Here is a 12,433-nt window from a genome sequence, read left to right on the forward strand (position 1 = left end):
TTCTGTTTTCTGGCAACTGTGCAAAAACTGGTAACAGCACGTGATCTGCTTGTGCACAAACTTTGGTTTTGGCAATCACATTTTTAAGACACATTGTTTTTAACTAACTTCGGTTCTGTAGATTTACCAATAATGTAACACTTTCCTTTTTAAAGACATAGCGAAAGTTCATTGCAACCCTCCAGAACACCATAGTAACGCTATTGAATATATTGAATTTTCTTTAGCGATGTTCTTAATAACAAAAATGAAATGCCATGAAGTGCCAAGCTTAATGTATCATATTTCATTTTATTTGATTACTCTTTGCCAAACAGCTCTCTTTACAACCTCATTTATGTATTTTTTTTTGCACTGAAACAGACTGTTTCATTTTGTGTTTTGCTAGCAAATGTATTGCATTTGCCTCCAGCTGCTTTCAGCAGTTGTCTAATTGTGAAGTAATTGCAGAAACACAGGTGATCTGCACACGGGTTGCTTAGCTTTATTTTCTAACTTATTGGCCAGAGCAAAGATTAATTTACATAGCACTAAAGAGTATGAAATTATTTTTTATGTGTACCCTTTGGCCTTCAGGAAACACTATGGAAGTGGTCAGAGCTCTGTTAGTGGGATTTTTTAAAAAAAAATCTGGAATAGGGGTTTCTTCGCTCTGACATGATGCATTGTCCGTCTCCCTGAAACACTGTTTGCCATTCAAACAATGGCAGCCATGGTGACCGGTCTGGGCTCACGCAGTGATCCCTGTGAAGCGCACCTCCAGTCCAAACCCTTCTGGCTAATGGTGGCCGCTCGGAGGAAAGCTGGATGCTGTTCCAAGTTGGATGACTCTCTTGTTGAGAGAGGGGATGGGAAGATGGCAATTCCATACATCAAGTTGCAGGCATGATCTGGTATCGCTTTGTGTACAGTTGTGGTCACCCATGTTTAAGAACAATGAAGTTAAACTGCAGTGGATGACAGGAGGACATCTCCTCCCACTAAGGAGCACTCTTGGGATGATATGGAGTGCCAGTGGGTCTGTTGGAGAAGAAAAGGCTAAGGTTATGTCTGCTTAGTTGGACGCAAATGCACTTCTGTCCATCCTACTTCGGTTCAAAGCATGTTGGCCATCTACAAACCAGCTCACATTCAGAAACAATGCCACTGCTTCAGAGAAGCACTGAGCTGGAGCTAATGCACCTTGCCTCAAGGCAGGGATTTGGTGTTGCCCAGGTTAGTATGCAGGGCTTAATGGTTTGGGTCAAGCTGGCTTGCTCTTCAGCTCAGGTCTTTTGGGGACAATTCCAAGAGAGGGATCTGCCCTGGGGTTCTGAGGAGAAGACAAGAGCGTTCCTGCTGGGTCACCTTGTGTCATGGCCTGCCCCTGAGAGCAGTCGGCAGCAGATACCTAGAAAAGCAATGTAAGAACAGGGCCAGCAACAGTGATGCTTTCCCAGCTTGCAGTAATCTGCAGTTTAAAGACTTCCTGAGTCAGGAGTTAGTTGCTGTTTTTGCTTTTAACAGCCCCTGATGGACTTTTCTTCCATTAATGTCTCTGACTGCTTTTTCGAATCTATTTATAGTTTTGGCTTCCGCAGCATCCTGTGCGCTGGGCTCTGTTGTTAAATTACACAGTGCGCACACAAAGATTTCCCTTCTGTGTGCTGTGAGCCTTCTGCCTGATCATCTTGTTTGGTGTGCTGAATGAGTAGCGAGTAATCATCAGCTCATCACTTGTCTTCTGTCTTCCGTGCTTTTGCCCCCATGCCCTCACCCAAGGCTGTCTCTTTACACCGGCGTCTGCTGGTTTTGAACTCTCCTCATACGGAAACTGTTCTACATTTCTGATCCTGCTTGTCAGTCTTCCCTGGATGCTTTCAAACTCTAATCTCTCCTTTTGAGAAGGAGACCAAAATCACCTTTCAAGAGAGATGTGCAGCACATAGGACTGCTTTCTGGTTTTTGTTCTCTTCTCCTACTAATTCCTGAACTTCCACTTGCCCTCTGTGACCACTCCTAAGGACTGGGTGATATTTTCACAGAACTGTCCACACGAGCTCCAAGATATCTATTGTAAGTGGAAGTGTCTGATTTATAGACATCGGTCTGTGTGCTGATTTATGCAGATTTAAAGTATGTGTATACACAGTCCCTGATAGTTGTGCCTGTACCAGAATTGCATTTCATCTGCCATCTTCTTGCCCATGAGATCCTTCTGTAAATCTTTGTAGTTAGCTTTAATTCCTCAAGTGGGATTCACGTCGGTGTCATCAGGAAATGTGTTGCCTCCCTGCTTGCTCCCTTTTCAAGAACCTTTGTGAACACGTGAAGCAACTCAGACACCAGTGCATGTCTCTTGGGAACCCCGCCTGCAGTCTTCTCCAATTGTAAAAACCGTTCACATGCTTGTGCTCTTTGCTTGCTGTCTTTCAACTAGGTATTGATTCACAGGAGGACCTTCCCTCTTACTCCATGATGCCTTTAAGAAATTGGAAGCCTTTAGTGAGGGATTTTATCAAAAGCCTTTTTGAACGCTTAAGTGCACAACATTGATGTATGTAATTCAGACTGACTGGCCTATATTTGGATTTTCATAAAACCTTTACATAGTTTCGGTACCATGTACCTGTTGAGTCCATGAAAAAACAACAGATCTGTCTACCTAACTTCTTTCTGCAAAATACAAGGTTAATTCTTCTCTGTTGCATTATAGTTATCCAGAATTTTGCTAGAACTAGTCTTTATTACTGTTTTTTAACAAATTACCTGGAGTGGAACTCAGGCTTGCTGGTCTGGTGCCTCCCAGATCCCTCCCCTGAAGCCAAATGATGTCATGTTCATAGCCTCCCATTGCTCTAGTGCCGAGCCACATTTAAATGGTAGGTTACACACCGAAGCTAATAGCAGCTTCACGTTTGATTTCCTTTGGATGCATACTACCAGGCCCAATGGATTTATAACTGTTCTTGGTGTTGATTTGTTTTAAAGCCTCTTTTACTGCCACTTCATTTTGAGACAGTGCTCCGAACTTGCCTCTGTAAGGAAAGGCTCCCATGTGGCAACCTCCTTCAGTTCCCCAGTAGTGAGCACTGGTGCAGATAATCCATTTAGCTTTTCTGCCATGGCCTTTTCTTCTTCAAGCACTACTTTTAGACCTCCATCATCTATTTGCCTTAGGGGATCTTTGGCAGGTTTCCTATATCTGATGTACTCCATTATTAGCTTTGATGGCTTTAACAAGTTTTTCCTTAAATCTCTTTCAGTCTGCCTAATTACGGTTTATGTTTAACTTGCTGAAGTTTATACTCTGTTCCTTTTTCCTTCTGCAGCTGTGACGTTCACTTTTTAAAGTGTGTTTTTCGTTTCTCATAGCCTTCTTTACTGTACTGTTTAACCATTTGGCCTTTTTGTTGTCCTTTTAAGATCTTCTTTGATAGGTGTTATACATCAATTGTGAGTCTGTAATATGGTAGGGCTCTTCTTGTTGATGGGAAGGAGATGCAAAAGAAGAATAGTATAGCAAGAAGATAATGTCATCCAAGGAGTTGGGAGATCTCTTTGGGGCAGAAGGAGGAGGCTATATATAGGCTGATGAGGAGAGGAGGGAGAAGTGGATGGAGGCATGTGCAACAGCAATAAATTAGAAAGGACAGAGCAGGAGGAGATAAGGAACAGTAAAGAAGTATGAGGGAAAATAATAAGGACACAAAGCAAATCTATAGATGTGGGAAAGGAGACATAAATCAACCTACTTGGGATTCTTGTGTTTAATTTTTATATTTTTAAGAAGTATGTGCTGAGAGAATCTTTACTTCCATTCCTAGGTCTTCATTGTTCTTTCTCCAGTTGCTGCTTTAATTAATTACTGTTTTTTCCCTGCTCTTGCTTTTTCCCCCTTCACCTCTACTTTGCATCCCTCCATTTGCTTGGATGTGTTTCTTCAGGGCGATCTGTCTCAATTCCCTTGGCTAAGACCTGTTCTGCTATACAAGCTTGCTCTGCGCTGGTCCAGGAGATGTTTGTATGCTCAGTATGTTACCAGTTTTGTGCTTGTACCCCATTGTGTCCCATTCTGGAGGCTTACCCTGCTTTGGCATTGTGCAGTAGCAGTGTTGCTATCTCTGGGCCATCCTGACTCTTGGTCTCCTGTCCAGGGGCCAAATTTTCTGCATGTAGAAATCCCACCAGATCCTGGCTGAAAGGAGCGGTGTGCGGGAAGATGCTGCTGTCTGAGGAAATGATGCATCTCCACGTAGGTGCACAAGCATGTGTGCGAGAAGCAAATGAACCACAAGTAGAAGAAGTGGCCAAACATATAGAGATCTAGATATTTGAGGCATATTATTTCAACAGATCTCTAGAAGCCCCAAGCAGTTTGTCTTACTGTATTGGCAGGCGGGCAGGGAGGGCTTATATGTTAAATATTTAAGGAACTACCGTATAGAGCGAATGCACAGGCCAGGAGGTCGGGTTCCAAGCACAGTCAGTGTTAATGTCTGAAGCCAGGGAGAAGGAGGTGAGGGCTGTGGGCTAACCTCTGCATCCGCTGTACCAGCCTTTTCAAGGTTTGTGAAGCTGCCACGTTTCCTGTTGCTGCTGGAAAGTATCTGCATGCTCTGCCCAAGTTTGTGACAGTGCCTGGAAACAGTTGTAACCGGCAAAGGAACTGTATAAAAGTGACATTTTCTTTGTCAGCAGTTTTCCCTCCCAAGCCAGGTCTGCTGACTTCAGTAATTTGCAAAAACCAGCCCAGCCCCAAAGGTGGCATTTGCTGCTGCGTGCTTTTGTTAATTCTGAAAGCTGGCTCAGCTGAGGAGGGCAAGCCCTATTGCACTTGGTGCACCTTCTACAGAATAGCTTAATATGGCCCAACATTGATATCTGTGAAAATCAATACAAGGGTAGGAGGCCAAGGAAAGCGGTTGTTTGTATCATCCAGAGAATAATTTGCTGTAGAGAACCTTTATTGATGATAATGATTCCCAAAGCAGAGGAGACCCCATCGGTCTCCCAGGGCTCCTGCTGAGACAGGAGCGGCCTCATTTCCTTGTGAACTGAGCACTTTTCATACGGAACTCACAGAAAATCAGTGAAGCCCCTGCCCTGCACCCAGTCACTTTACAGAGCAGAACGAGCACTTAGGAAAAAGCAGAGGGGGTCACAAGAGACCTTTCCTAACTGCAGCGGGATTTGAGTAATGCTGGTATTTGAGGTTGGAAAATACCAGTGGTATTTTATTTCTCTGATTTACAGCTAATAGGCTTTTGCCTTTCCACGGAGAGGAAGTGTTACGTAAAAGGGTTTGCCTATTGTTTATTTTCCATTTATGTCACTTACTGCTGTCGTAGAAGTCAAAAGGGAAGGAAATCCTCTGAAGAAGTGACGTCCAATTTCGGGTGGGCTTGTTTCTGGCTGGAGCCAGATCGGTGCCATAGGTGTTCAGAAAGGCACGTGTGTGCCGGCCTGGGGAAGAGGGAAATAGGAGAGTTTGGAAAAGCACGTTGGAAAATTAGATTGAAATTGTGAGTGGCTGGGGCCTTGCGGGAAGCAGGAATGGAAGAACATTGTGTTCTGCTTTGTTATTTATACTCCACCCTTTCCTGCTTGGCTCTCATTGTGGACATTATTGTTTCCCTTGTTAACGAGCAAACAGCCTTCTGGGCTGGTCAAGAATCAATTAGCAGAAGTGTTTGCCTAAACTCTCCTAAAATATCCCCCCTGCCCTGTGTCCAGCGGGGTGTTTGCCACTACCTCCCATAGCACCGAGGCTCCAGGCAGCCTCAGTCATTGCTATGTGCATCTGCAAAATGAAACACCCCCTCCCTGCCCGTGCAAGGAGGATAAATGGGTCAGGGAGTGCGAGCGGGGTGATGCAGAAGAGAGCATCACAAGAGCCCGAACCGATTTCTGTCTTCCCTATGTCACCCCCACCCGAAGCACGCGGATGAAAGCAGCTTTATTCGTGACGTTTTAATAAATGGAACCAGCAGGATTAATAATAAATTCTACTTAAAGGGAAACAGTCCAGAATTAAAATATTTAAATATATGCATCTTACTTTTAAAACTGTATCTCATTAGAACTGAAGTACTTGTGCATGTATAATGTACTCCTCACCATTAACTCAGTTTGCTCTGTTTCAGCAGGGGCTGTAGCAGAGCCAGCAACTCATTGCACGTAGCTCTGAGATAGCAGCACTTTTGAGTGCCTGTCCATGTCTCCGCCTGTAACGCTGGCGCTGGTGTAATGAAACCCTCTCTGTATAAGAATTAATATTCCAGTAATGCCCAGAGGTTGTAAGTGTGTAGTTAATAGCTCCCAAGGCCAATGGAAATTAACACAGCCATAGCAGTCACACATTACTTGCTGCTGGTGCAGTATATCTTTGTGAAAACTAATATAGAAAATCATTCTCTTAAGAATAGCATCAATTAACTGATTTAATTCAGCGATTAGTCACAAAATGTCTTATTCCTGTAGTGCTCCCAGTAAGTAATTTGGAAATACCTGATGATTAGGAAGCCAAATGCAAGGTGTATTTTTAATTTCAGTAGGCAATCCGTGGCTGTGTTGTGCTGAACTCTGTAAGGCAGCCGTGGGCGAAGCTTTGGAAGCTCTCACAAGTAGGCATTAGTGACGCTTGATACCACTGGCTGCAGATAACCAAAAAGATATTGTATTTGCCACTACGATTCTCCAGCACTGTTTTACAATGAAATCCCCGACAAAGGGTTTCTGCAGCTGTGGGTGCATCCTCCCCACGGGAGAGGGTGTGCACCCCACTGTAGGGGCTGTGTGCAACCCCGTCTCGTTATGATTAACTTCCATGCCCTCCAAAGTTAAACAGGAGAGACAGACAAGGCAAAGCAATAAGACTTGGGAATTTCCTAATCCTTGCTTTTCCTACCTGAGGTAGGAGGGTCAGAGATGATGGGGGGAGAAAAGAGAACGGCTGGCAGGAATCTGCTTGTAGTCAAGAAACAGCGCTTTGTCTGGTTTTAAGTGAACAGTTTGATCCATCCTTATTTCCCATTACCTCAGAGAGCCCCTATTTATGTGCTGGAAAGGATTTTCCCATTAAACGGACTACCAACTTCTCTGGATTCTTGCAGGGGAAATGTTTCCGTGGTGTACGTGCTCCTGTCATTTCTTTCTCTCCTTAACCTTGAAACGGCATTTCCTCTAGCTGTGCAAGGTGTACCTTGCTTTCTGTGCTCTCAATTAAGTAAATAAGCATATGCTTGTTCTTCTCCTTTTGTCTGTGTGCCCTCATTATTAATTCCAAATGTTGAGTCCACTCTGCGCGGTGGGGGAGATGAAGGGGAGGGATGGGGTGGCTGTGCAGCCACATGCCCGCAGTCGTATGTTATAACGCGGGAGGGTACAACTTGCCAGCTAAGGGCGAGAGTCGCATTAGCCCTCACCTCCTGGCCAGACTCTGCCCAGCGCTGAGCGGTGCGTACATGCTGCCTGGGTACTCTGAGTATGCTGCACATCCCCTCTAGTGGCTGATGCGTACTGAAAAGATACCTTCAGTCTGGTACCTCCAGCCGACAGATTGAAATCCAGATTTTCATAAGGTGCTTTGTGACACTCGTGTTTAAGCAGGGAGCCTGTTATGGCTATATTACAGAAAGTACTACATACTTTCCCCTCTGAATATTAGCCTTTTTAGGGTCTTCCAATTTAATAATTCAGGTTTTGAAATAAAACAGCACCTGGCCACAGGGAGTGTTGCCGTGTTGGTGCTTGAGGTGCCCATGGTGACAGCAGCCAGGATGAGTTGAATTGCTGCCATGTGTTTATGTCCACCTGGGGCACATGGTGTGCTGGTGCGTGGGGCAAGCTTGGGGTTGTAACACGAGTTGTGTTGGCATGAGTGCACAGGAGGTGACAAAGCGCTCAAAATCCAAGTAAACTTTTCAGAAAAGGGACCATGAGAAGAAGGCAGACCTCGGGGAAGGTGGGGTAACACCACCGGCTAACAGCGTCCTGCTTCTGTTCCTCTTTGCAGCTCGGGAGTGAAGACCCTGCCCCACAATGCCAAGGTGCACTACAACTACGCCAATTTTCTGAAAGACCAGGGCCGTAACGTTGAAGCGATCTACCACTACAAAACTGCTCTCAAGTAAGTCCCTTGAGGGCCTGGTGTGGTTCAGGTTGTGTGGTGCAGCCTGCCATTAGCCCAGCCCTTCCCCACCAGGCATGGGGTGGGCTGCCTGCTCCTCAACCCCCGGCTGCTGTGGGACAGCTCAGCTTTCGGAGGCTGGGAAAGTTCCCTGGCTTGGTGTTTGCATGACATTAAATGAAGTAGCCTGGCTTCCCTCCAGCTCCGTGTGTGTGTGTTTGTGTGCACACTTCAGTATATGGGATAGAAATGTTACCATAGCTACACATTGAGCAATGAGGTGTCATTTACTTGGCTGAATGTATGCTGGTAAGCAGGAGGTAGTTGTCATAAATGCATTTTCAGGTTCCTGGGCCATTTATCTTAGTAAATTGTTAATGGTGCGTGCCTGGAAAATGCCAGTGCTGTAGCCATCTGAAGTGGAGTAATAATAATAGTACTTACTACTTGTATTGAGGCTTCTGTCCACAGAGCTTTGCATGAACACTAAACTAATTGATCCTGAAAATGCTCCTGTGCAGTAAGAGGGTAAATATCATTACTGTGGTTCTGTGCAAGGGGAAGCTGAAGCAGGAGGGTGAATTACCTTGCCCATAGATACATGGTAAATCCGGGCCTTAGGGTTGGGCTGTAATATGGGATGTCTCCTGTGGTATTTCTGAAGGACCCTCCTGAGCACATGCGGATGGGGTCACTCCCTGCGAGCAGCATCCCTCTGTTTGCCATTCCTGCCAGTGCTGTTAGTGCAGCTCAGATGGGCCCTTGGCTGCTCCCCACTGCCTGGGCAGCGCTCGCTGCAGCAAGCGGGTCACACCAGTTCCCAAAACCTCTCCCCTCTGGTCCTGGGGGCTTGGGAGAAGGGACAAACCCCTCAGGGGAATAAGTGCAGGGAAAAGGTGGGGAGTGGGGGTGGCAAGGGAAACCAGGCATAGAGGGTACAGATAATATCTTTGGGGGGAGAAAAAGCAAGTGTTTGAAGGACAGACAAGGAGTGGCTCTGCTGCACAGCAAGGGCAGAGCTGGCTCCATAGGGCATGTCAGGAGGTGCAAGAAATGTTCTTTCCTGACATGTCATGTGGCAGGAAGCTCCAGAAATTACATCTATGTTTTGTCCTCTGGCTAGCTGGCAGGGTTATACCAAAGGCTCTCCAAGGGCTCCTAACCCACCTGGGTTAAGCTGGGAGGACAGGAGTTTATTGTCACTAAGGAGGGCCTGAACCTGGATGAAGGTGATTTGTAGCTTTTTTGAGCAGCATCCTGTTCTGTTTTACCACACTGGGCATTTAGAAAGTCATTTAGAAAAACCTCCATCCTATTTTTTAACGTTTCCAGGAATGGAAAATCCAGCACAACCATTAATAAATTGTACTGAAGGTTAATTACCTTGGCTGTTGAAAATGTTCTCCTTTATTTTTAGTCCGATTTGTTTAACATCAGCTTCCACTCATTGGATTTGTTTACATCTTTAAACGCCACACTGCAGAGCCCATTACCAAAAGTCTGTTTTCTGTAGAGTGATCAGCTCCTCCCTTAACCTGCTGCTTGATACCACCCGCTGATGTAGCTACTGGTGTTTTCAGTGTTATGCGAGTTTTTGCAGTATTCCAATCATTCCTGTAGCTAGTCTCTGAACTTTCTTCAATTTACCGGAGAAGGCCATTGCAAGTTAAAAAGCAGAGAGACTAACAAATATTACCCAAGCCCTGCAAGTGAATGCGCAGGTACCAGTACACAGAGTAATGTAACTGCTTCCTGCTCCTACCGACATTGCCTCCGCTTGTGTAAATGAGATTTGCTGACAAAAGATTTTGCTCTTCTCTAACTCAGCAGTTCCCATTTATTATAATTATAATGCTGTCTTCTGCTCTGCAGTATTTCAATTATGGAAGAGTCTGTTTTGAGAACTGATTGCAAACATTTCCTCAACTTTATTACATAGCACAATTTGTGCTGATGGTATTATTATTTATAGAGCATCCAAAGCCTCTTCAGGGCTTGGAGCCACACAGAACCAACCAAGCTCTTCCCTGGGTGCTCAGTGTCTCAGTGGCACTGGTGCTAGTGCTCGAATTACTTCAGTAATTTCAGGATTAGTTGGCACTTTTGGAAAGCAAGGCCCTGTCCCCACCTTGCACATTCGCTATGTGACCCAGCAGTGCAGACCAAGAGTCAGGAGTCTCCTGCTGGCTCCATCACTAGGAAGCTGCATTACTGGGTCCCACCACCTCATCTCTCTGCACTTAAGCTTTCCTTATTTTTACCCCTTCTTCCCACTCCTGTCACAGGGAAATCATTTGGGGCCTGTGTATTAAGCAATAAACCAGTGTAACTAAAAAGTGTAGTGTGTACTCCTGTTGAGACATTCTGTGTTTTCCCCTCAGACGTACCCCTACTGAAATGGCTGAGGCTGTGTGTAGGCCTTGCAGCCTCCGTGAGGTGCCTGAGCATGATGGCTGTGTTGAAGCGGTGGAGAAGGTGATGGATGCGGGACAGGCAACATGATGGTGGGTGTAGTGAAAGACCTTAGATGGGTATTACAGACAAGAACAGATTTCATGTCCAAGCTGTTTACCCATCCTCACAGACTACAGCTGTGCAATTGCTGCTCGGATTGTAGACCAATTACTTTACAATTAGAGAGAACAAGGTAGTAGCTGTAATATCCTGACCAGATTTTGATGGTTCAGGGTATTTTTGGCCACTGGCCTGATCTGAAAATGGAAGAACAGCTGGGAAGCGGAAGCAGTGCTCATTCCGTGAATTTCCTCATCGGGGAGTATGCAGACCAGCAGCTCAGGTGCTAACACGACCAGCTTCCCTGACTTTCCCCCAGGTACCCCTCACCAGGTGTCTGCTCTCCGGGTGAGTCCGGGTGGATCCACGCTCCCCAAGTTCCGGAAAACATAAGCCCCTCAAGAGGCTTCACAGTCCAGCGGCAGCACCGTCAGAAGTAATGGGAGATCAAAATATCATATCTGTCTAGTGTGTACTGAGCAGATCAATAAGAAAATGGAGTCAATAAGGACACAGACTACCGCCACCTGGGAGCTCCTGGGAGGTAGGAGAGGGAGAGCAGCAGCACCCCGTACCGGCTCTGTCTGAGGCATGTGGGTGATGGCTCATCCATCATTCCAGCTCACTTCTAAAACTTGTGCCAAATTACAATGTAGGTCTGCTTGATCTCTGGTGAACGAGCCTAACTGTTTGCTAAACAAAAGCGATCCTGTCAGTCCGCACTCGGCTGCTTGAACTGCTCGCAATTACCATTCCACCAACGTAATGATGCGTTTCCAGTCCCTGCTTCTCTGCCAGAAGTGTCGGTTGCCATGTAGCTGTTCAGCGAAGCAACCCACTGCTCCTGTGAAGTAGGCAGGTGATGTTGTCTCTGTAGCTGTGGTAAAAGATGTTGAACTGCGTGCAGGTTACGTAGTGAAATAATAGCAATTGAGATTAAATCCTGGGAAAGTCAGTGCCTGGTGCTTTAGTCGCTTGCTCCCATTCCCGCATTGAAAGGCAGGTAGGATCCTCTGCTGGCACGTGTTGGTGTATCTCTTAACTTCAGGGCAGATAGATGGTGGAGTAGAAAAATGTGTTTTCTCTGACAGCAAAACTGCAGGGCAGGTTTCCAAGGCAAACTTGGCAATTGATCCCAACAACCACCTGTTGATGTCATTGCAGGTGGCCCATCAAAAAACTCATTCCTCACCCAGCCCAGGGGCCAATGACACAACATCCCTGATTTAGGCTTAGGTAATTAGTGCAATCTAACCATGCTGTCCGAGAGCGGGAGCAATGAAAACTGAAACGAAATGCAAAAATGGAGAACAACATTTGAATTGGAGAGGGGGAGAATGAAAAGAAAAAAAAGTTCTGTGTAGGTAGGAAAAGCTCCTGCTGTACGTTGGGTTCCTAAAAAGCGGAATGGAAGCAGAGCCCTTCAGAGATGCGAGATGAGTTACCCGTAACGCAGACCTGATGAACAGCTGGCATTCTGCAATTGTAGCAGTGGGTTATAAACCTTTCAGCTTACCTTCAATAACACAAGAAAAACACACTGCAGGAACAGACTACTTCACTGGTTTGCCTGACATATGGTAGTGACCCCAGGAGATACTTGTTAAGTTTTTTCCTGCAAAAAGTAAAGGCCAGAAATACTCCATCTGAGATGTGGGTTGACCATGGCTACTCTGAAAGCTGGCCTAATATTCTTGCTGCTGCTTCTGCTGCAGGTTTGTGGCTGTTGCGAGGAACTTCGGATACCCCCCTGCTGCTGGAGATCAAACACTGCTGGTCTTATCTGAAATAAAACTTGTCTCGCCACTC

The 12,433-nt window shown here is 45.8% G+C and overlaps 1 protein-coding gene across 1 annotated transcript in view; it reads left to right on the forward strand.

The window, feature by feature from the left end:
* The window catches only part of TMTC1 (transmembrane O-mannosyltransferase targeting cadherins 1), a gene marked incomplete at its 5' end in the record, with an annotated part of 143,524 nt that overhangs the window by 98,947 nt on the left and 32,144 nt on the right, over positions 1–12,433 (forward strand). Inside the window, one exon of the mRNA XM_082490141.1 lies at positions 7,997–8,110. Coding sequence (XP_082346267.1) covers positions 7,997–8,110 — 114 coding nt within the window. The remainder of the gene's footprint in view (positions 1–7,996; positions 8,111–12,433) is intronic.

This window comes from Vanellus vanellus (genome assembly GCF_965231255.1).
Source record: "Vanellus vanellus genome assembly, chromosome: 1".
In the NCBI taxonomy this organism is placed as follows: domain Eukaryota; kingdom Metazoa; phylum Chordata; class Aves; order Charadriiformes; family Charadriidae; genus Vanellus; species Vanellus vanellus.